Below are 24,926 nucleotides of genomic sequence, written 5' to 3'. Positions count from 1 at the left end.
TTCTATGAGCCAGGACAGTTCCATACATACCGCCAGTGAAAGGCCGGGTTACCTGGATCAGTTCCCAGTATCTATTTGCGGCCCTGGTGCATGCTGTGGCTGTCTCCGACAGCACTCTCACAGTATCCAAGAAATACATCTTCAGAGATGACAGTCACAGTGAATTGGACAAATGTTTGCCATCAGGATACTTCATCATACACTCAAAAAAAAAAAAAAAAACAACACGGAGAGTTTTCTGGTTTGAAGAATCAATATAGCAATTATGAAACAAGAGTAGGATACAAGCCATATCAGTTAATTGATTCCACAACAGTCAATTTAACTCATCCTCTCAAAGCAATTTGAAGTTTTAACTTTTTGGACATAGATGGCCTAGCTTTGACAATGAGACTGTCTCTTACAGGAGTCCTTTATATCCAGAAGCGATTGCATTAGCTGAATAGTATGCCAGGGTAGTTGTTACTCTTTCCAGCAATGTGCAAGTGTGCTATAAAATTGATAACAGTTGAGAAAAATAAAACATGCTAACCTGCAACCATCAGTTTGCAGCTCCTTGGGTCTGCGCTCTCTTGATGCATTTAGTACTGGGTTAAAACTATAACAATTTTTGTTTATTTTCAAAGCCTTTTGCGTTAAGTGTCATGCTGAAGTAGAATGATTGTCAAGTGTGTTCCCTGAAATCCACAAAGCACATATACTCCTTCACAGAAGTGTATATTTTATCTCCCTCATAACACAAATCACTATGTATGTGGGGAAACTTTCACTCACTTTGCAAACTGGTACTTGAAGTAGTAGACAAATTGGTTGAAGACTAAGCAATTAACATCACTTAAAATTATGTAACCAAATAGAGCTTCTGTTCAAATAGATATACTGGCACAGTGATTACACGCTGTGTTTTAGTCCACAGGGCTGCTTCACAAACGTCAAGTATAGGAAAGTTTCCCAAAATGCTGTTGTAGAACTGACCTTGTGAGTGGACTGAGGGGGGACTCAATCCCTACAACATTATGATTGATCAGTGATTGACAACTTTCTCTGCATTTAACAATCCCTCTTGCAATACCAGGCTTAGAAAGAAAATAAGTTACTTACTTGTAACTGGAGTTCCCCTGTATTGGTATCTTTCATAGATTCACATGCTTGAATCATTCCCCGTCATCGAAGTGGGAGTCCCACAGTACCATAGAAAGCAGCAGTCAAAGACTAAAGTTAAGACATTCACTTTAGCTTATTAACATCATTTAAAAAGACCCAATGTCCAGCCAATCAGGTGACAGCACCCTTTGGAAACCGCGCCACAGAGGCTCCAGTCCCTCAGATTTTCCAGCACAAGTGGGATACTATACTGTAGAGAAATAAGGGGAGCCTATATGGGGAGGAGAGTGAATCTATGAAAGATACCATTTCTGGAGAACTATAGTTACAATACACACAATTAAAAATAAAACAACAGTATCATATAGTGGATGGTGGGAAAGATAGTTAGAAATAGCTCACCTTATTTGAACAAATGACGCAGCACTGCTTGCCCCACAGAGCTGCATCGCTAGTCAGAGGAATCTAGGTAGCAATGCAGTTTAAAGGTGTGCCTGCCGGGCCATGTTGCTGCTCAGCATATTTGCTGAATAGGCACATCAGCAAAAAGAGCTGTGGTAGAAGAAACAGCTCTAGTAATAAGAGCCTTAACTTTGTGTGTTGATGTGTTTTCTGCTTGTCAGTCACAAAATTGACTAACTGCTACAATTCATCTCACTATGCTTTGAAACTGAGAACCCTCTTTGCAGATTTCCATAAGCCACAAACAATTGATCAGTTTTGCGGAATTGTCTAGTTCTAAGTAGAATTTGATACACCTTTTAACATCCAACATATATAGTGATTTTTCTGCCATAGTTTGGGGATTGGCAAATAATGTTCTCTGTATTATCGGTTCATTAGGTGGAAATTCGAAGGAATCATTGGTACAAACTTAAGATTGTTTCTCTATACCACGCTGTCTTGTTTGAACTGCAGGAGTGGTTCTTTAATTGTAAATGTTTGGATGTCACTAACCCTTCTGCTGACATTAGTCCCAAAAGGAGCGCAGTTTTCCATGTCAGATATTTTAAGTCTGTCTTGTGAATGGGCTCAAACGTAGTCCTCATCAATTGTCCTAGTACTATATTTAGATGGCAAGCAGGGGAGGTTTCTTTACAGGAGGAAACACCCTGAAAGACCCTTGATCACTCTGACCAACGGTAGGAAAGGTAACTTCAAAATCGTGATATTGCTGCCAAATGCAAATTCATGGAGGAGTCAACGAGACCAGATTTTGTCAACTGAAGGTGATACGGGCCAATTTGTTCTGGGAAGGATGAGATAGGATGAACACCTGTTTCCCGACACTACAAATACTTCCACTTAAGCATGGCTGTTTATTGGCAGGGGCGTAGCTTCAGGGGCTTTGTTTGGGGTGTTACACCACTCTTATAAGTGTATTTTCTGATAGCTATTTCAGCACAGGTGCTCTCAGTCAGGTATGGGGAGGTTTCTGTCCGATTTCTCTAGGAAATTTTGCTTACACACACGAACAAAAATGCACACACAATGTTGGTTATTTTACAAAATGTTGTTGTTTTTTTTCCTCACTTAGTACTCCTCCCAATCTGCATTCCCCTCCCTTTCCACTACCCCTTGGGCCCCCGTCATGCACCCTGCTTGTTGTATAATGTGTTTTAACATTATATGCCTGCATGACTGTTGGAAAACCTGAAGCTTACACTTCCACAATCTTACTGACCAAGCTACACCCCTGCTTATAGGTGGTTTTGGCCCTATCCTTTGCAAGAATCTCCCTAGAATCTGCCGGAATATTCAACATTGCAAATTTGTTGAATTCAGGAGCCAGTTCAACAAGTGTAGTGATATTTGATTCAGATGATGTACCTGACCGTTGTTCATCATCAGCAAAGTTAGTATGGGCTTCAGAGGAATGTGGATCTGTTTTGATACGAGCGGAGTTCTGTGAACCGGAACGGTCTTGGTTAGCTGGGCACAATCAGGATCACTGGACAGAGTTTCCTCTTGAGTTTTCCAAGGATCCTCTGGATTAGTGGGATCGGGGGAAAAAGCGTACGCAAAGATCTTTAACCATCTGATCGAAAAAATATTCCTCCACATACCCTCCTGTTAAGCCAGCTTGCATAGTCCTGGGATTTTCAGTTGTCTGTGGTCACAAATACATTCAAGTTTGGTTTGCCCCAGTGATTGAAGAGGTCTTCTAGAATCTGCTGACTGAGTTCCCACTCCTGGCAGCTGGTAGACGTTCTGCTTAACCTGCCCGCTAAGACGTTGGTCGTTCCAGGAACATGTCCTGCTTTTAGTGTTATTTGGTTGTGCAGGGCCCATTTCCATTTTTCTTGTGCTTGCTGTGACAGAGCCGATGACCTTGTTCCAACTTATTTGTTTATGTTTTACATGCTGGTGGTATTGTCCGTGTGGATTAATACAAATCTTGCTATTCTGCTAAGAAAAAAGATTAGGGCCAGTTCTATGCCTTTGAGATCCATCAAGTTTATGAGCATTTTCTTGTGAAAGTCGTTCTAACTCCCACTGATTGTCACATCTTGACAAGTAGTGCCCCATCCCTCTGAGGGGGCGTCTGTTGTTATTACGAAGTCTGAGATCTATGTGAGGAATGTTAGCCCCTCAGCTATAATTCCACTCTGAGCCCACCATTGCATGGATGTTATCATGGTTGGGGTAATGCGAATGATGTTGTCAAATGATCCTTGGACTTGATACATTTTTTGCCTAGCTCCTTCTGAAATGGTAGCATGTGAAGCTGGCAATTGGGGATTAATGGAATGCAAGAGGATAACATTCTGGCTGAGGAGTGATTGTACAGTCTAACTGAAACTGATTTTTTTTCTTAGCCACTGACCCAGTTGCTGAATCCTGAACCGCCTTTCTTGTGAAGTGAATGCTTTGTCCTGGTTCGTATCTAGAACCGCTCCCAAGAAAGTCGGCTTAGTTGTCAGTGTGAGATAGGATTTTTGTTTGTGCATTATGAGGCACAGCTTCAATAGTCTGCAGCAGGTTGATGCATCTATCAAGGTGTGGCAGCTTTATTAACCAGTAACCCTAATATGGGAATACCTGCAATTCGTAACTGAGCTGCCACTGGAGCCAGACACTTGGTGAAGATGCGGAGAGATTATTTTAGTCGAAAAAGTAGGTCCTTTAATTGATAGTGGGTGCCGGCTACCTTGACACATAGGTATTTTCGATGTTTTGGGTGAATCGGGACATGGAAGTATTCATCTTTGAGATCTAAAGCTGTCATGTGATCCCCATGATTTAGGAAATGCAAAATATCTTGCAGGGTGACCATGTGAAAGGATTATTTTCTCAAATATTTGTTTAGTTTCCCAAAGGTCTAAGATAGGGCACTAGTCTCCTGACTTTTTTGTATCAGGAAGAAACGGGAATAGAAACAGAGTCCCCTCTGAGTCTTCGGACCTCTTCGATCGCTCCCTTTTTCAGCATGGTTAATATTTCTATCAGAAGTTGTTCTAGATGAAGAGGCAGTGCTCCTTTTGGGGGAACATTTGGTGGTTTGGTGATGAACTCTAGTGTGTGACATCGAGAACCCATCTGTCTGTGGTTATAAGGGACCATTGATGAAGATAATTTGAGATTTTGCCTTCAAAAAGTTTTTGTGATTTGTGGGAGGTAACCGGCACTGTTGAAGTCACTGCTTTCTGGCAGTCTCTCTCCCTCTGGGAGGAGGTTTAACTTTTAGTGTTTGTTTGCACTCTGCTGGAGTTGGCTGTTTGTATTGTTTGGTATACTGGCAGCAACACTGGTTTGAAAGGGTTGTAATTGTTGCCTGTAAGGTTGACATCATCCTCTATAGGAGTAGGAACCCCTGCCTCCATGAAAGGGCTGTCTTCGTATTTGTAGTGTTCCTAAGGACCTGGTCGTGTCTGCGTCTGTCTATATAAATTGAAGAGCATCACCTACATGCTTGCCGAACAATACTTGACCGTCAAATGGCAAATCTAGGATTTTAGTCTGGATCTCTGGTCTGAAAGATGTAGCCTTCAGCCATCCCTATCTTCTAAGTACCGCTTGTCCAGCCAGTTGTCTAAATCTAGTTGAGGAAATATCAATTGAGCAGTCAATTATCTCTGCAGAAGCCCTCTCTCCCTCCTGGAGAATCTTTTTCTCTTCAGGTTTTGCATCCTCCAGTAAGAGGTTGAGGTATGGAACGATGCCAGATCATATTTGCCTGCGGTAGCATCCCAACATTGTAAGGGAGTTAGCCACTCCGACAGTGGTGGCTGCTGTGGTGAAAAAACGTTTTCCAATGTTATCTAGACTATTTGGTGGTGTTGTGATAGGGGTTAAAGGATTCTTTAAGCCTCTCTAGGCTGCTTGAGTGAGGACAGAATCTAGGAATGGAATTGGGATGGCCAAAAACATGCCGGTGAATCCTCCAGTTCTTTGAATTTTTTATACAGTCTAGGGAGCACTGCCGACACTGTAGCTGGATCCTTCACTGGCTTGATACCTTCTTCCTAAATGAAGTCTACAAAAGGGATGGCTCTGACTGATTTTTTCATGGGTTTCTTTAAATCATAGAGGAAGCAGTCAGACTGAAATCTTGTTGCTGCTCTCTCCATGAGGTTGTGGAAACCACCAATGTCGTCTGGTGGGAAGTCCACTGGCGGTGGAATAGGTAGAGATGGTGTCTGGATCAGGTAGTCATCCCACTCTTTGTGTACTGGAGCAGAATCTCTGATCTACCCCTCTTCTCTAGCCTGGTCTGAGGAAGGTGAATTGTTCGTCGGTGGGTCAGCCAATGTAGCTAAAGGGGACACTGGTGATGATAATACATGTGGTACGAGAGTATTCCGTGTCTGAATCTGTGAAAACCGGATGGGTTTTGGTGTTTTTTGCTGTGGTGGATCAGTTGGAGCAGGGCCTAGGAATCTGTTATAATAGTCCTGAAGCATAGGCTGGGGATTGCTGATTAACTTCAGTGGCATTTGCCCAGTCTTTTCCTGTTGATTCTGCAGACCATAACTGGAATTTTCAACTACATATTGCACTTGTTGTTCACCTGTATAAATTGGTACCCATAGTACGGGTCATCCTCCTCATCATCATCATCCGCCTCCTTCTGGCACTTCACATGAAGCGCAGAGGGAGTATACTCTACCATAAAGGGGCCTTCATCCTCCGAGTCCTCATCTACTAAATGCGCAGAAGGAAAAGGTGAAACTTTAGTAGGCGACGTATGTGTAGGTAAGATTGTTTCTCTGGGAGATTTTCTTTTAGTAGAAATGATTGAGTGGGGCATCGGAGGCGTTAGTGGTGCCTCTGTCAATGGTGCCATCGTTGCCGACAAGAATTGTCATGGAGATGTCTTCGACAAGGTTCTCGTTGGCATTGCCGTCACCCACTGGGTTTTCGTTGGCTTTGTCGACAGTATAGTTGTCGACTAGGTTTTTGATGTTTTCATTACTACTTTTTTTGCAGACAGTGCCGTTGTCGAGAGCATCCTTGATGTCATCATCATCAATGCTATTGGCGACAATGTGAATATCATTGGTGATGCTGTTGACATGTATGTGGATGTCGTCGTAGCGGTGGTGACAGTCAATGCGGTCATCAACAAATTTGCCATTGACAAGAAGTCAAACTGAGGTGTGTGACAGTTTTTAGAGGCAGTGTTGTTGACGGAAGGGATTTGGAAGATTTGTTTATGTGGAACTTCCTTCAGAGATTGAGTTGTGGGTCCAGATGGAACCTTGTCTAAGGAGAATTTCACCTTTTTGGAAGCATGTGGACGCTCTTCAGATTTTTTGGAATGTCCGGAGAACCCATGGTGGGTCTTCTTCAAAGCCTTTTTTGGTGACCCTGAAGGCACTTTTTCATAAGACCTGCCTTATGGGATTTTTCTGTCTCAGATGAGTCGTCACAGTCCTCAGACAGAGGAATTTCTTTGGACTTCAGTTTCTGCAGCCAAATCAAATCTTTCCTCCCTGTCTTATTTGTTATTGTAAAGAAAGGGCAGCATAACTTGCAGTCTTTAACATTATGTTCAGAATGGAGACAGTAAACGCACTCATGTGGCTCTTATGAATGCAAGCTCTTTTTGCCACAAGTCCCACATGGCTTGAACAGTCCTTTTGTAGGTGGTAATGACATAGTTATGGAGTCTGAATATGATAAAGGTAAATATAAATCTGCCCTGAAGAGAATTCTTCTTCAATGTAGTTCAAACTTTAGAAAAATTAGCAGAGCTCAGGGAGACTCCCATTACACAACATGTGGTAGAAAATCTGAGAGACTGGAGACTCTGTGGTTAGGCTTCTAAAGGGTGTTGTTACCTGACTGGTTGGACATTGGGTCTTTTTAAATGATGTTAATAAGCTATTAAAGTGGACTACGGCTTTCTATTGTACCATGGGACTCCCACTTGAAGGGGAATGATTCAAGCATGTGAATCTATGAAAGATCCAATACTGGAGAATGTTCTTTCCCTGGAGTGGTTAAAGGCTAAAAATGTTCTGGATTGGCCTAATTTGTTCAACATAGTATATAGGAACCTTCTAGCATCTAGTAAATGTAAAAGGTCTTTCTGTGATTTGCTGTGGATTTGGAAACATGCAGGTAACGCAATGGATTAATTAATATGAAAAATTGAATGATCCTTTGCCAAAAGCACTGCATGCTTACATAATAAGATTCTACATTTTGAACCTGCACGTACTCCCGACAGGGATAGCTATCAGAACAAAGCATTTCCAGGAAAGTTTGTTAAAAGGGCACAAACGCATAGGCACATGTCAAAGTACCATATTTAGATACCAAAAGGAATCTAGAAGCATGCTAGGCAGAATCATTAAATCTTTTTATTAAAGTCCAAACAACTTCAAAAACAATGTATGTTGTTTATTTTCAAGTAGACAGTTGTAACAACCAAACGTTCTCATACTGATGAGTAAGCTAACCATGTTTTTTGCAAACGTAGAAGTTCTTTTGTAATATTCGGCATTGACGTTTAGAGGGGGTCTACACTTAACATACCACTATTTGTAAATGGTTTCCATTATGCAACATTAAAAGCTTTTTTTTAAATGACCTGCTTCCTGGTCGTCTTCCCTTTGCTAACTGAAAGTAAATGAATTGTAACATTTCAATATCAAACTGCTACGTTTAGCAACTGTAGACTAGAATACCTTGCCTCTGTTGGTTAAGTGCATCACAATAAGCTTGTAACTTCCTAAATGGAAGAACAGACATTTAATGCAGGCGACACACCCAAGCTGGCACAATAAGAATCATTGACCTTGGAACTTAAAATAGCTTGCCTACCAGATATGGGAGAAAAGAGAGAAAAAATAGAAACCGAACTAAATGCCTGTGATCTGGTGCACAGGGCCAGTGCCATATTCCTTTTGGCAATATTCACAATTGAATGAGTCATCTTATCTGTACTTAGCAAAACAACTTTGTGGTCAATGGAAGACTGAAAAGCCTTTAGTCGCCAATATCCAACGAGCAAGAGAGGATTTTTTCTTAACTTGTTTTTATTAAACATATACCAAGCAGTAAAAAGTTCCTCATTTGCTGTATGCAAAGCTACTTGTGGAGTATTGACTCCACAAGTAGCTTTGCATACAGCAAATGAGGAACAAATTATCCCCCTAGTCACACCTTCCCTCGATCTTCTTTGCCAAAGGGTGGATTGTCGCTTCAGGGAGTGTCATCATCGGCAGCGGATGTCGCTAGGGCAGCACAGGGACTTCCTCTATTGGCAAACCCACTGAAATTATGTGGCAGGGGAGGGCCAAATTATGTGACAGAGTTAAGTAAATTATGTGGCAAGAAAAGGCAAATTATGTGGCACATTTTGTGGTACTATTACCTCATTCTGTCATTTTGAAACTCAGTCACACTTTCGGAGGATTAGTTGCACTTCATTAGTACCAATTTAACATCTAAATATAGAAATAAGCAACAGAAAGGTGACCAGTCATCCACTGCAAAATGCCTTCCACTGCACATCAAAACACGTAGCAGGATTTTTAGTAACTTTTAAACCTTTGGAGCTAAAAACAAGGTTTTTTGTAAATATCTGCAGATTATGCAGCAGGAGAGGGACTAGGTGGCAAACGCATCAAATCTGAATAATGCGAAAATCACCACGGCTGCACAATCGGTTGGCCGTCAGAGATTCTTCCCCCTCCTGGTCACTCTCCGTTGTTCTTTGCCCGGCAGAAGCAATGGGTCGCTGTCCCAGTATCCCCGTTTTTTCTTTGGGGGCTAGTGACTCCTACTTTCCTCCATCTATCGAGGAATTCTCAGGTATCCTCCGGGGTCGAGAAGTACCATACCTACCTGTCTGCATCTACTTGCAGCTTCACCGTAAAGAGCATTGAGTATTTTATTTATCTGTCTCTCAGAGTCTACTTGACTTCCAGAAACCTGTGATGTTGCTTTTGGACCTTAAGAGTGAAGTCTGGGAAGAAAATTATATTTGTTTTTTCGCAAGTCACGCCGACTGAAGCACCAAATCTCTGTCTCTAAAATTGAAGATACTGGCTATATTCAAAAAGGTGGGGGGGAGGGGTGTGCTCCAGCTTTCGGTCATCCACTGGGGGTGCCCATCCCCCCCCCCCCCAATGAAGAATTTTGATAGACCATGGGGGGGGTTGTAGGTTTTTGAGTAGGAGGTCCTCAATAAATAAGTCCAATGCAGGCCCCCCAGCTCACTCCAGAACCCCTATAATTCACATATTGTTACACCTGGATCTACCTTCGTAGTCTTCCAGGTGGGCCTCTTGCTGTTTGCTTGTGGTATGTAGCTTGCTGGCCTGGATCTTCAGGGTTGCCGTGTAATGTTGCAAGGCGGTCGTTGACTCCTCCACGTCTTTCACTCATGTTCCTGAGGTCTGTACTAACCAGTGAGACCTCAGACATGACAGTCAATGCACACTTTTATGGTAGTGCATACTCCCTGGATAGCCGCCATGATGTCGTGAATGGTCAACGGTACCTCCTCTGAGATTGGTTTGGCGGCCAGAGGTGGCTAATTTGGTGGCCCAGCCGAGGTTTCAAGTCCTTTAGAAAAAGCATGCTTGTCTAGTATGGTTGGACAGGAGCTCTGCACTCCTTTGCCACCTGACACGGTGGGAGAATGTTTGAGGGGGTAGAATCATGGGCCCCAGGGATACTTGCTGCCGCCTGCCTATGGGAGCTCTATGGCACTCCATCCAGCCTGTCGAGTTTCTCCATTGCGTGCACCACTCCCCCAACACCCTCACTTGGTTGCACTGCTGGCGCCATTTGCCGTTTGGCAGCGAGTCCCAGTTGTGACCAGGCCCCACCACCCAGTGGGCCCAAAGAGTCTGAGGATTGTCTATAGATGGGTCTTAGATGGTTCCAATTCTGTCTTTGCAGGAGGTGATCGGGCCCGTGGTCGAGAGGTTCCTATGCTGCTGATGTTGATGATGCCCGCTTAAGAAGGGGCCAGTAACTTTCACAGCCCCCTAAGTTCGCCTCTGCTCAAGGGGCAGAGGATGTTCTGGTATTCCTGGCTGCCTCAATGGGTGTCTTGCTTTGCATGTACTCTGGGCATGCAGTCTCATTCACTCCTGCAGCTCACCTGGTTTGCCCTGCTGGCACAATAACAGGGAGAGGCTGCCCACTGAGTTGCTTTCTGTCATCACACTCTGGTCTAGGGCACTCACTGCGCTGCTTTGTAATCTCGGCTGCCAGAGGCCCCATGCCGCCACCTCTTCGCTGTGCATGCTGTCAGCCAGTCAGTGGGCCACTGCTTAGGCCATTCTCTTGCTCGCGGTGTCACGCTCCGCCTACCACCACCGGTGGCAGTGTCGCTCTCACGGGCCCACTTGTTTGCCGCGGATGCCAACGCACAGAATCCTTGCGAGGAGAGGCAGTTGTGGTCCTGCTGCCCCTCTCCAGCGCCGTTGTGACCACATTTGCGGCTGCAGTTCATCCCTTGCAGCCCGGGCCTCGCACAGAGCCCGGGACACACAGCTCAGGCCCCTTCTCATTTCTCCCTCTGTGGTCATCGGTGCCGGGAGTCACTGGGTTTATTGGCAGCCCCAGGGCCCGTCAACAAAGGTACGATGGCAAATTGAGGCCAGGGACAGATAGTGAGGCAGATGTTAGGAGTTTTGCTGATTAGAATATGGAGCAGCTCTAACAAGCAGCCATCTTCATTGGCAGCTGGCCAAGCTTCCACCAAAAGAGTAGCTTTTAGAACTACCCTGGTACTGCCTCCCTACCATGTACATATATTAATAATAATAACACAGAATATCTCCAAAATAGGGAAGTATTCCAATCTTACTTTCAGAACATCTATGTTACCCACTCTTCAATTGCTTTTCCTTTTAAAAAAAAGGAAAAAATAAATAAAAGGCAACCATTCACCAACACATGGTGGCATGCTTTATCCATGAGGTGCTCCTTTGCCAACAGCTACTGTTCTTGTTTCATCAGATGTACGGACTAAACCCTTGTTACCAACTCAAGCTCCTCCCAGGAGCCAGACACATGAGACCATTCACTTTCCAACAAGGTCTGTAAATGTGCAATGAGTAAACTAGGTATCCATGATGTCATTATGCTCAATTGTCTCATCAACCTCGCTATCAGAGACTGCCCCATTTAGTAAAGGAGAAAAATGTATTCCAGGAAAACATGAATCTGCTCAAGAGCCACAAGCTTTGTCTCTTACAGAATGGATAGCTGATCCAGAAAATTCTAAGTCTGAAGCAGTTATTGTATGAACTTTGGCACATAAATGTTAAAACCCAAGCTGTGCAGCAACTGAATGGTTTGTGTCTAATATTTCTTAACACTCTAAACCACCACTACTGACAGACATTTGCAAAACAGTCTTGGAGCCGACTTTACCCCAAACTGGAGAACTGTGAACCAGTGATGTCCACCTACAACAAACTGCGTTGTTGCCAAAGAGCTGGGAGCATCAGGGGCTAGAGGAAGCCATTCTTCAAGCCCTACATTGTTATATAATCAGTGTGATGACCTCCTGCTATATCGTCATTTTGAAGTGAATTCTGCAGGGACATCAATTAAAAATTTGAACTCTGGGCATAGGGCATGCTTGTCATCGTTCTGGGGGATGAAAATTAAATTGAATACAACAACCCTGCACTGTGCCAAACGTGCTTCCTCCATCACTCTTTTAGCAAGAAATAGGACCACATCCTATAACATGCATAGCAGATGAGTCTTGTTTGTTTCTTACGACATACATGGATGATGAGGTGAAGACAGTATGAATTTGGTGCAGTCCCCCTCTGTGACAGCTGGGAGTACCCAGTGAACGGAGCTACCACTGTTGAGGGAAAAAAAAACCTCATTTATCACCAAGAAGGTGTTCAGTAGTTTAGATAAAGAAGTCATTGTGTGAGGACATAATGTCCATTTCTTTGAGCTAGTATTGCCTCATTCACTGTCATTGATGCAGAGTTTGAAGATGGGAGTTATAAGGAGACTAATACTGTTGTCATGCCAGTAGGATTACCTCTGCCCTTAAAGCATCTGAAACAATGTATGATCCTGCTGTAGGGCACCCAAAGACTTACCAGTTCCAGTATTGTGTCAACCTTCAGCTATGAAAAACTATTATGTCAAATGTCAGGGTAAGCAGTTGCATCTGTACTCCATGTCTGTATCCAGCTAATCAAAGACGTGTGGCTGCAAAACAACAAACTAATGCTAATATGTCTAAAGATGGCAACTATATCTTGAGCACATCAAATGCTCAAACTAGCTATCATCTTGCCCTTTTGAAAGATCTCTTGTGCTCTCTTTTAATGAGGCTCTTATCTAATTAACAGGACTTGAGACTCAGCAAAGCATCAATTCAAGGTAGCCCCTATGATTCGCTGCATCCAAATTCTTACTTTCCTTGTCCAGTGGTAGCCCATTCCTTCCCCGAAGATTGAGACCACTTCATGCAATGTGGCTAACTACGGTATATAGATAACTTGTCCCCAAATATAAATGGGAGCCTGTGCTTAAGCCTTAATATTTTAAACAGTGACTGATCATGGCTTCATTAACAAAGTTAAATTGTCCTTTGCGGACTGTTCTACATTGACAGATAGTGGTTAGTTTGTCAGTGATTAAGTTCTCACCCTCTTCATGGGCCTGCACTATTTAATGACGTAAAGGAACATGATGAATAACAGAGTTGTAGGACAATACATCCTCTAGGGGGAAGGCATTTTTTGATATGCATCCTGACCTGCTTTCTAAGGGGCAATCAAGTTGATAGTGGATCCAAGAGTCACTCACTCTTCACCCTTCTCTGTCTGCTTTTTTGCCCTCTTTGTCATCAGGCTCTACCTATGTGGAGTGGTGCTGCAGTGATTTGAATTAGAAAAGATGGCTCCGAAAGATGTTCTGTAGAAGATTTCCTGCTCTCTTTTCTTTGAAAGGGGAAATTAGTAGGAACCAGCCCCTCATGTTTTTTTGGCACCATTTCTGCTGCACGTGGTGGAAAAGATCACAGCAGACAGCAAGGGAAATATACAATAAGATTTCGGGTCAATACGGATAGTCCACTGCATCACATTCTACCACATTGGGGATTTTTGGGGCGTGACAATATCAACTTGTGGCACCTCATTTAAATTCTCAGCTAACTTTGGGTGACCTGAATCCTGTCTAGGTCACAAAATATATTCTGCCCAGTTCACAACTATTTTTGACTCTCACCCCTATACCAAATCCAGGTTCTAAGTTTCATATTAGTGATTTGAAGGTAGAGAGCTTGGTTAAGTAACAATGATGTCGATTAACTGACTCAACCTGTAGGTGTTCAACTGTTCTGTCAACCTTCCAGAAAAATCCACGTTAGGCCCTAAAGGTTTTAGGACTGCATTGGGATCAAATGCACCAAGGTAACTGGATCACGCAGTCATGCAGAAAAGTGCAAAGGTGGTGTGTTTCCCAGAATTAAGCGAGGTATTGACCTCTGCAACATTTTCCATTGAGGTTTGTCCTTGCAGGTGATGTGGAAAACAGATAAGCACATCAATTTTGGCATCTAATGCTGTATGCCACTGCACACTTTTCATAACGTTGATGAATTCCTTGCTTATTCTGTCCAAAATGTTTATCGACTGAGCATTTTTTCTATAACCGGGATCAATCTAGCATGTATTTTTCAGCAGCAAGACTCTGTCTATCCCATTGTCTTCATCGAATGGTGAACATAATTGAATCAGTATACGTTGTTCTCTTTACAGGACGTTTCTGATTTAGCTCTCTTGGTCCCCATTATGTGTATGGTTCTCCACGTGGTAAAGAGGGAGGTCACAGTCCAGTCTTAGGCATCCAATGGGCAAGGCTTTGTAGCAAACAACCCATCGCAGTACATATATGGGCCACATATCTTTTGATTTCATGTGGTCTTCAAATTAGACCTTTTGTGTAAACATTTCCTTAAAATACAATGATACGTTCATGCAATCAGAGCTGTACCGAAGGAACTAGGCCCTTTTGAGGAAATCTAATCCTTCACCTAAAAGCTCCAAAAGAGGAAAAGCATTCTCTAGTTGCCCCTATCCTTCTCCCCCCAAATTGATGTTTAGGATTATTTATTAATCTAATTTTTAGCATGCAAATCCACTGGGCACTACTAGAGTACAGGGCCCCAAGATAATCCCCAGTCTGGATTGTGATACAGTTTCAAACTTCATCTCATATAATGTGCAGATGAGGCGTCACCAGTCTCCCGGTATGTGAACCAGACTAACCTTCACATAATGTACAGGAGATTAGGCATGTTCAGCCTCCGGGTTCTTACTGCCTACTAATAGCCAGGTAATGTGCAAGAGAGTAAGCAGGTCCAGCCTACAATTGCCTCTGAACAATCCTCATGTAAAACAGGGATGAGCAGAAAATGATCAGCTAATTTAGTGATTGACAAAAACTATACAAAACAAGCACTTTTTCGTAACGATTTACCCATGTATCAATGTTGTTCTTACCTTTTTGATAGAAGTCATTTGTTCTTCTCTCCACTCAGGTTTGTTTTTCTTAGCATTTACAAAAAACTCATTCACTCTTTGCTCCAACTGATCCATAGCATCTACAAAACAACACATATCAATGTTAAGCGATTCTGAAACATATAAAGCAAAATAAACTGGGGTAGGTTAATAAATGAACAAAGCACACCACAGAACACAGTGTCAACAACAATACGATATAGGTAATATCATCCGCGGTATGTGTGCTGTGGTCTGCTTTGTTCATTATCGGTGTATAGCTATACACATTTTCTGTGCTTATGGGTAATAAGGCACCTTGACCACCTGCGCCATCTTTGTATTGTATAATTCTCATTACTGTGATCACTCCCCTGGAAGTGCGGCAATCTTCCCCTTACTACCCCTTTATTTTAGTCCTTAGGTTAATAAATGGATTATGAACTGTCTAATGCACAAAGGTCCTTAATTATTCTATGGACACTTTTTCGTCATAGCATGGAGGAAACCAGTGTAAGCCTCACAAAGATAAGCCCTGCTGACAGTGGAAAGGGTGAGGAATTTAAACTGGAGGAAGATTTTTGTATCAAACACCTGAATGTGCAATCCAGAAACAAACCAGTTTGCAAAATGTGTTTGGAAGGAGTGGAAATACTTAGAGTGGCTGATTCTGGTTCTCCATTTATAATAATTAATAGGAAGTTGTGGGAGCAAAAATTTATTGGTGTTATTGGTTGCTCCTTGTGTCCTCCTGATGTTACTCCAGAGAGTTTCACGGGAGAATCCATACACGATAGGTTACAGGAAAGTTGTTTTTGAGTTCAAAGGCAGAAGAACTTTAGGTAAATTGTATATTGCTTAAGAAGGACCAGCAGTTCTGGGATGGTGGATCAGAGAGTGCTTAATATTATCTTAGATCCTAATAGTGTTGAGCAAGTTAAAGTGGTGTGTGAGAATGAAGAAAGTGATGCCAAATTAAAAGCTACGTTTCCGGAAGTGTTTTCTGGTGAAATTGGCACTCCTAAAGATTACTCTCCTCAAATCATATTGAAGAAAAATGCAGTACCTAAAGCACATAACTCTTGGAGCATACCTTGGGTAATAAAGGGTAGAAGTTTACAAGGCACTTAAGTCTTTTAAAGAAAGTTATAATTGAAGAAGTGGAAGCAACGGAGTGGATTTCACCATTGGTGGGTGTTCGTAAAGCCAATGGAAAAATCCGATTGTGTATTGATTTGAGAGAATTGAACAGCAACATCATAGTGGAGAAGTTTCCTTTGTCCAAGATAAATGAAATACTTGCTATGACCAAGGGTATGGAGTGGTTTACATCTATAGATTTGTCACGCTTATCCCCAAATTAAGCTGCATAGTAAAAACTTGACTGCATTTATGACTCCTCAGGGGCGTTATCGATATGTTTGCATGCCTTTTGGTCTTGCTTCTGTGGCAGCAGTTTTTCAGAAGCTGATGCATAAGCTGTTCAAGAGCATAGAGGGAATAATTTTCTTTCAGGATGACATTTTGATAATGAGGAAGAGTAAGGAGCAACATGATGCCAGAGTAGAAAAAGTTTTAGGTGTTTTGATTGACACTGGATTGACAGCAGAATTTTAAAAATGTAAATTTGGTGTGCAAAAGCTAAACTATTTAGGGCATGAAATTACCACAGAAGGCATTACACCAAAACAAGAATTGATGGCTGCTGTAAAGGATGCACCACCACCTAGTAATAAAGATGAATTACGATCATTTCTTGGGTTAGTGGAATTTTATGCTAAATTCGTCAGAAATCTTTCAGAAAAAACATTCAATATGAGGCAATTATTGAAAGAAAAGTGTAAGTTCACTTGGTCAGATATTCTTCAAAGAGATTTTGAAGTGATAAAAGAAGAAATTTGCTTGGGAATAACTTTATCCGGGTTTGATCCTAAACTCATATCTATACTTACCAATGATGCGAGCAACAAGGGTATTGGTTTAGTTTTAAGTCAAAAAGATATCAAGGGTGGAGACGTCACCAAAGCTTTTGCCTCTAGGGCAATGTCACCTGCAGAAGAAAAATATTTTTTCATAGAGAAAGAAACCCTAGCAGTAGTGTGGGGATTAGAACGTTTTAGGAACTTTTTGTGGGGTTTCATTGATGAAGTAAGGTGTGATCATAAACCCTTGTTGAAAGTGCTGTCAACTGAGGGTCTTTTGAGAGCTACCCCGAGGACAGCTAAGATGTCCATAAGACTACTTGACTTCAGGTATAAGTTGGTATATTTACCAGGTGTATAAAACAAAATTGCTGATTGAGCAGGTTGCTGTTACCTCTTGAAGAAAACTATAAAGATGTAGAAGAGGTAAATGTAGCATGGACAGGGAGTAAGGATTGGTATGCTAATAGTAACAAGGACTGGATTGAAGCTAATATAAATGATACATTTTTGTCTACTTTGAGGAAGTATATTCAGAATGGATGGCCAGAGAAAAGGAAGGTGGATTCAGAATTAAGGATTTTCTTTTTAAATACGTAACAAATTATCTGTAATTCAAAACAACATTGTGAGAAGAGACAGGATTTTGCCACCAAAAGATTTGAGAGAAACTATTATCAAAATATGTCATGAAGGTCATTTAGGTATTGTTAAGACAAAAAAGAAAATTAAGGAGAATTACTGGTGGCCAGGAATGGATGTCGAGAGTGAAAGAGTCATTAGAGATTGTGATTTATGCATGAATGCAGATAAGTCACTTGTTCCTATGAAGCCGATGTTACATCCAGTTCCATGTCCAAGGATGGCGTGGGAAGTTATTGGGGTAGATATTATGAGCCCAAGTGTTGAGGAAAGTGAAGAATGGTTTATAGTAGTAGCTATAGATTACTTTTCAAAATGGCCAGAAGTTAAATTTGTCAAAAGGGCAAATTCCGAGAATGTCTTGTCGTTCTTGGATGAACTATTTCAAAGAGAGGGTTTGCCTAAAAAGGTTATTACAGACAATGGTGTCCAATTTAAAAGTGAAGAAATAAAGTGTTTTTTTTTTTTTTTTTTAAGAGGAATGGAATAGAACATAAGTTAGTCTCTGTTTATCATCTGAGTGGAAATGGAGAAGTGGAAAGATTTAACCGTGTCATTAAAGATTCATTACAATTGGCTAATTATAAAAATGTAGATTGGAGATCCAGAATCAAAAAAAATGGTTTGGATGTATAGGACTACAACAACTGTGACAGGGTTGAGTCCATTTACTATCATGAGGGAAAGGATACCTTTTATGAAGGACAATCAGGGGTGGCTATATAATTCTAGGTTAAAGGACTGGTCACCCATTGAAATTATAAGGTATGTTCGAAGCCACAGGATGACTATAAAGAGTATGTGGACAAAAAGAGGGGGGTCTAAAGTGAGTGATTTGAAGAAAGGTGAAATGGTACATGTTAAACTACCATGTAAAGTTGGGAAGGGAGAAAGAAAATATTCTGAACCGAGAGTGGTGGTTGAAGTTTACAATAATTCGGCCAGACTGAGCAATGGTCAGGTTTGGCACATGAGTCGTTTTGTAAAATGTAAAGAAGGTACAGCAATTACGAGTGAGAATTAAAAAAAAGAATTTATTGCTGGTTAGATACGCAACAGAGTTTATGGTAGTGTGACAACTAGGGACGGGTCAAGGAGTGTAGCTGAGGAGGAAATTACCACTCATGAGGATGATAATGCTATAGAGAAATGTATAGGACATGATATGAAGAGCGAATTTCATAAGAGTAAACAAGGTACAATTATTAAACAACCTTTGGACTTGCAAGATTATATTACAAGTTGGACTGAACGTAGATTTGTTTCTTCTGTTTTCTCCTTAATTCGAAAAATTTATCTTGAGAATTTTTACAATATGGTTTTTGTTGTTATTTACATAAGGGAGAAGATGTGTAATGTCTTGTATCATAAAGTTATATTGTAGTTAGAGATGATGGAATACATTGAGGTAAGAGAGAATATTAAAGATTCTGAGGGAATTTAGAATGTGGGGGTGGAGAATGGAGCATTGGCTAGGAAAGAAGGAGAAGTGTTGGCTTTACCGACAAGGACTTCAATAAAAATAAGAAATTGTTCACAAGTCCAGTGTGAATTCTTAACAGTATGGTATTATACATGAAAAAATTCACAGTCATTCACTTCGGAAAATACGTTGCCACATGCTGTTAAAAAAAATTCAGAAACAGAATGTATTAAAAAAAAAGTTAATATTTCTAAGGAAGATGCTCTGAAGTAAATATTTTTTCAATTTGATGCACAGAGACACATACGATTAGATAAGTTATGATTGTTCATTTTGATTGTGCTGTACTTTTTGCACATTTCTGTGCATTTGTTGTAACTGGGAAGCTGTAGTAAAACCGATTTGGGTTTATCCATCGCATTATAAGGTAAGAAAAACAAAATAAATTAAAAAGATTGTGGGTTGGTATGTGGTATCCAAAATTATCAATGAAATGACAGTGGAGTCTAACAATAGTGGTGGCAATATAAAACTTTTATTAAAGAAACACGTTCTTAAATTCGAAGTGTGAACTCTAAGACTGAATTTCCTAAAATTGAGGCTTTTCCTACAGGCAGACTCACACCATGCTACATACTACAATCAATACCAACTGAAGGGAATATTTGGACAGAATGTGAAAAAGCTGCTGCGGAGTCAATTTTAAAAAACTGTTTTCATGCTTCCTCTAACTAGGCACCCTTAAAAGAAATCTTCTGATCGAAAGATATACATAAAAGATTCGGTCTTATGAAAAAGACGGATCACGAAGCAGACCAAAAGCTAACTGGTTATGTTAGAGACGATGTGCAGACACAGATTCACATGTCAGATGTGGGGAACACAATCAATCCATTGCAATATGGATGATTACCAGGTTGCAGTATTTATATACATGCATTGAATAGAGGGAATCCTCTTGGACCTTGATTTTGAAATACTAATAACTCTAATATTTTAGAGTGAAACACGTTGGCTGTTGTCTCGTATACTTTTATAAATCATTTTTTAAATACAACAAAGGAATAATTTGAAAATATTTGGAATTGTGGACGGACCATTTCTTTGGGTGCACCATTTTGTCAAAGATCATAATTTAGGTCTTCAAAGCAGTGATATCATTCCAACGGCTGATACGGAGGATGGTGTGCACTGAATTGTGATAAATAACGAACTATCCGGGAGGTGCGGTTCCGAGTGTCCGCAGACCAAAATCTAAGAATTTTATCGTACCATAACATCATAGGCAAAGCTGCATAGTAATTATGTGCTCAATATACCCCCCCAAACATCCTTATGCAATATCAATTACCAGAAGCCTACATATTCCTCATTAATGATTAAACTATTGGTTCCTTATCAGTCTGGCTCTGTTGAGGAACACTGCCATAGATTTGATTTCAGGTCCGACGACCTCCAAGGCAAAAAGTAGGAGGCTGCATGCTGAAGAAAAGTCTGTCTGGTTTTCTAATGACATCTTGGGACATTCACAAAGTTTCCCTGGGAATGCATTCCACCCACTGCTTACCACTGGATTTGTGGTTTGAAACTCACATTTGCTTGCTTTCAAGTGCTAGCTTTATTTGTTTTGGGCTGTCCAACTTGAGTCTGCCCCTTTCCTTGCCCAAATCCTATTACCAGTTTCCTTCCAAGTGCTCCTGTCTTGTAAACATGCCTTTAAACCTTCTTGTCTTGTCACATTGTAAACCCTTCCATTCAGAGGATGCCTGGGAGCCATCCTCAGACAAGGTAACAGGCCCTGGACGTCCTCTGCACACAAGCAGGAAATCCCTCTAGTGCAGGCACCAGAGGGATTTCCTTTATCCAAAAACAGCCTCAGGAGGTGGGGAACTCCCAAGACTGTTTTGGGTTTTCACTGAAATGATGATCAGGCTGTGCGGTGCGCTGACGTAATTTCAATGAAACTGAAAGTAAAATGAGCCGATCGTCTCATTTCACTTTCCCTGCCTCTGTGCTCAGCCCCCTGAGCTCCAAGGCTGACGGGAGAGGTATCATTGGAAAGGGGATAATCTTCCACGTAGATCCAACATGGGGCCTGGTTGTTGGATTGCCAGTGCCCGGCGCTGCTCGGTGGCCTTCAAGCCTTGCGAAAGCAGACACTGCAACTCCCAAGGAGAGTATGACTGTTCGGTCTGGTTGGTGCACCAGAGTCAGCAAAAGGGGAAGCCACGCCCAAGAGATACTCATTCAAAAATGGCACCACAGAGGCCAGTGGTTGGGCTGCGGCAGGAAACTGTCTTTCTCTTCCTTCCCCCGGTGTCTTCTGCGAGGTTGGTGATCACCCTCAGCTGCGGAACTGTGGTGAACTCTGCCCTAGAGGTCAGGGTTTGTGGCGCAGAGCTGTGACGAACCCGAGACAGCTCTGAGGCGCTGGGTTAGATTTTGATGGCTGCCTATGGGGCATGCAATTGGCCACAAATGGGTGCCTGGTGGCTCATATGGCCTTGATATCTACCAGTCCACACAGCCCACTGACTGTTTAACAATGGACCTAAACCCATCTGGAATCCTGGGAGACCTGGTTTGATCGTCCGACTGCTCGTTTTGCCCTTTCATCATGCCTGACATTCCCACACATGGGCAAGCAGGTCGGGCTAAGGAGCTCGAGGTTACCCTTGTGTCTGGCCTAAACAATGTTCCGGAGGCCATGGACAGAACTACATTTTTCAGGGCCGGAGATCCTCCCGGTCTGCATGGAGTGTTTGGTGGAGACAGTGTAGCACCTCGGTGAGTGAAAGCCTGGCTGCTTGCGCTACCCGCCCCACCCCACCCCACCGTTCTTGAGGGGTGGCAAGCAGGCTAGGCTCAACTGTGTTTCTGCCTCAAGCAGATGAACTTGGAGACTCCCCTCTCCCAGCAGCAGCAGTTCTGCACGCACCAGTGGATACTTCTCCTGCGTGGGCTTAAAGTTCAGAGCAGCTGGGGCCCATGGGTAAGGGCAAAGGCCTGCCGTCCCAAGCTCAATCGAAAACAGACAGATTTACCACCCCTCTGGTTGCAATGGGAGGGGCTTCATCAGACAGAATCCTTGGGCACCCAGTACAGGAATCAACCAATGCAGAAGTCATCCTACACCCTATTTAGGCCTCGAGGGGAGCGGTGGAAACAAGAATTGGAGAGGTGAGAATGGACGTCACGCTACTGAGACAAGACCTCAATAATGCTGCAAACTGGCTTACAGAAGCCGAAAACTGGGTCTCGATCCTGGAAGGTGGAGTTTCCACACTTAAGGTCACAGTCTCAAAACTAACCCTGTCAACGAAGCATGTCGAGGCCAGAGTAGAAAATGCCAAAAATAGAGATTGGCGAAATAATATCCGCTTCGGGGGGTTCCGGGGAGGGTACGGAAAGAGCAGAAACCTGAGAAATTCCAGGGAACTTGGCTAAAATCCTGGGTCCCGCCTTGATTTTCTCTCCCCCTGGTTTGTTGTTGAGCATACCCATAGATCATTGGTGCTTAAATCTCCACTGGGCCCCTCTGTGACACATTTTCTCACGGATCCTTAATTTCCGAGACCGAGGTGTAATACTCGGAGAGACATGTAAGAGTAGGAATCTGATACCAATCCACACATTTCATGATCTTTCCGGACTACTCCAGATGTGAGCAGATGCGGAAATCTTTTTATGAGGTTAAACAAAAACTGAGAGCATAAATCTCAAATATATGTTAATCTTCAACGTCCTCGAAAGTGATCCAGGACTCCCAGGCCCACTTATTTAGCACTCTAGAGGAGGCCTGGGACTAAGGGGCAGAACTGAGGAAACTCAGCCCATCAGAGCGCAGCGAGGAGATCATGAGATGCACGGGGAGCCACCCACCAAGCACTCTCAACCCTGAACATGGAGGTTTGGGCCACCGCCACATTCACTCAGGATCCTCTGAATGAACATTCGGGGCAGATTCAGATTGCTCGGGCATCGGGTGACCCTGGGGGTGCCATGACACAGACTAGCATACACCCCCCCCAGTCCTTGTGTCACATCTTCGCCAGGGTGGCCAGGCATGTCCAATACTTTCAGATCCCCACCTGGGTTGCAAGGCACAGATGCAACCTTTTACAGAGAAAAGGCAGGTGGTTTTCCAAGACTCCTGAGAACTTAACACAATGTTGGGTTTCAGGGCAGTTTGTAGGCAACAGATGCTGTGGGGCGTGCGGGCAGGTGGCTAGTATGGGGAGAGGGTTTGCAGTGATTTATCTGGTTTGTGTGAAGTTACCAGTACCCTGGCCCGTACCCTAGATCCCAACCATGTATGACCCACATCATATAGCTCTGTTATAATCACTTCACAGCCCCTAAGGTCCTGGACATCCACCCATTGGCCTACATGTATCTATCATTCCTCAACTCTACATGTCCAATAGTTAATTTTTCCATACCTTCCTAGAATGTCAATGGCCTACTAGACCATATTAAAAGGGGAGCTATCCTCCAATATGCTAAGAGGAAGCTCCTGACGGTCCGCAAGCTCAAAGACACTTTTTTTGGTGGTCACTCAATGCCCCTTCCTGCATTGTTTTGGGTATGACAGTGTTTCATGCAGGCTTCTCCAAAGGCACAAGGGGTTTGGCCATACTTTTACATAAATCCTTTCCCTTGATCCACTCTAAAATACACTCCGACCTTCAGGACAGATTTCTGGGACTTAAAGGGAGCCTGGAGGGGATCCCATTACAATCTTCCTAGTGTTTACGTCCCACTACAGTCTACTAAAGATGCACTGGAGGACTGCCGTAGACCGATCCTTGGGTTTGCCCCTGGGAGACAATTATCAAGGTGACTTCAACGCAGTTTACTGTCCCGAGCTTGACTCAACCGCCAGTCCAGCGGCACATCGGATAAGTAGTTCCAAAGCTCTGCCATCCTTGATGAGCTCTGTAGATGCCTGCGATGTATGGAAGGTGAGGCATGCCCACTAGTGGGAATTCTCGCACACACGTCCACACCCCACAAAACACTCACTCGCATCAACTTTGTGCTACTCCCAGCTGGTGATGTCCTTCTTAAAACAGCAGTGGAGATTCTCCTGTGAGGTACATCTGACCATTCCCTGATCTCTCTCCATATACGTATTCTATCAGTAACTCGAAGACCAATTTGGCTGCTCAATGCCTGGTTTTTAGCCGATAAGCAATATGCACTGCACCTTGGAGAGAAGGTTATGGCATATTTAGAATCCAATCAGGGCTCAGTCTCCTCTGCCGGCATGCTTTAGGCAGTGCGGGCAAAGCCACAAAAATCTTTGATCCACAACCAAGAACACAAAAAACATCGACAGGCGAAGGCACTAGAAAACCAAATGCTACAACTTGAACAACGATGCGTAGAGCACAACGGATACCACTTAGGTCGACAGTTAGTGGCTAAATCTTCAGCACGTCAGCTCGTTTTGGAGGAGGCTCAATGTTGGAGCCCCCTCCCTCCACCAGGTCCACAAATTCGGAGATAAATCCAGTAAACTACTCCATTGGCTTGCCACTTCTGATATGCCCTCCAGGATAGTGCCCAAAGTCGTAGACTGAGAACAGAGACACCACATTGTGACAGCTATTGCTGAGGCCTTGCAAGACTGGATGAATGGGGTTTGGGGGAGACCCGACCTATAAATTGGAGCTTTCCCTTTTGGGGCTGGATAATGTCCTATATCTGCTCTACCAGGTCTCTCCCAGTTTCCTACCAGGGTGGCGATTTCCACATGGTGCGTGGTTCTAAAAGGACTGTGGTGGGAAAAGCAAATTACACAACAGACTCCTTTGTGGAGGGGGGTGACAACTTGCCAAGGTGTCATGCCTGGAGGGCTTCCAGAAATGGGACAGA

General features: G+C 42.9%; 1 protein-coding gene across 2 annotated transcripts in view; it reads right to left on the bottom strand.

The window, feature by feature from the left end:
- ING3 (inhibitor of growth family member 3) overlaps nt 1-24,926 on the bottom strand; it is a 172,553-nt gene that overhangs the window by 132,471 nt on the left and 15,156 nt on the right. For both annotated transcript variants that reach the window (XM_069229863.1, XM_069229862.1), the window contains exon 3: nt 15,060-15,160. In XM_069229863.1, the coding sequence (XP_069085964.1) occupies nt 15,060-15,160 (101 nt within the window). The remainder of the gene's footprint in view (nt 1-15,059; nt 15,161-24,926) is intronic.

Source organism: Pleurodeles waltl, chromosome 4_1, assembly GCF_031143425.1.
Source record: "Pleurodeles waltl isolate 20211129_DDA chromosome 4_1, aPleWal1.hap1.20221129, whole genome shotgun sequence".
NCBI lineage: Eukaryota > Metazoa > Chordata > Amphibia > Caudata > Salamandridae > Pleurodeles > Pleurodeles waltl.
The sequence above is the reverse complement of the archived record's forward strand: the minus strand, read 5'-3'. Positions and strand labels throughout refer to the sequence as shown.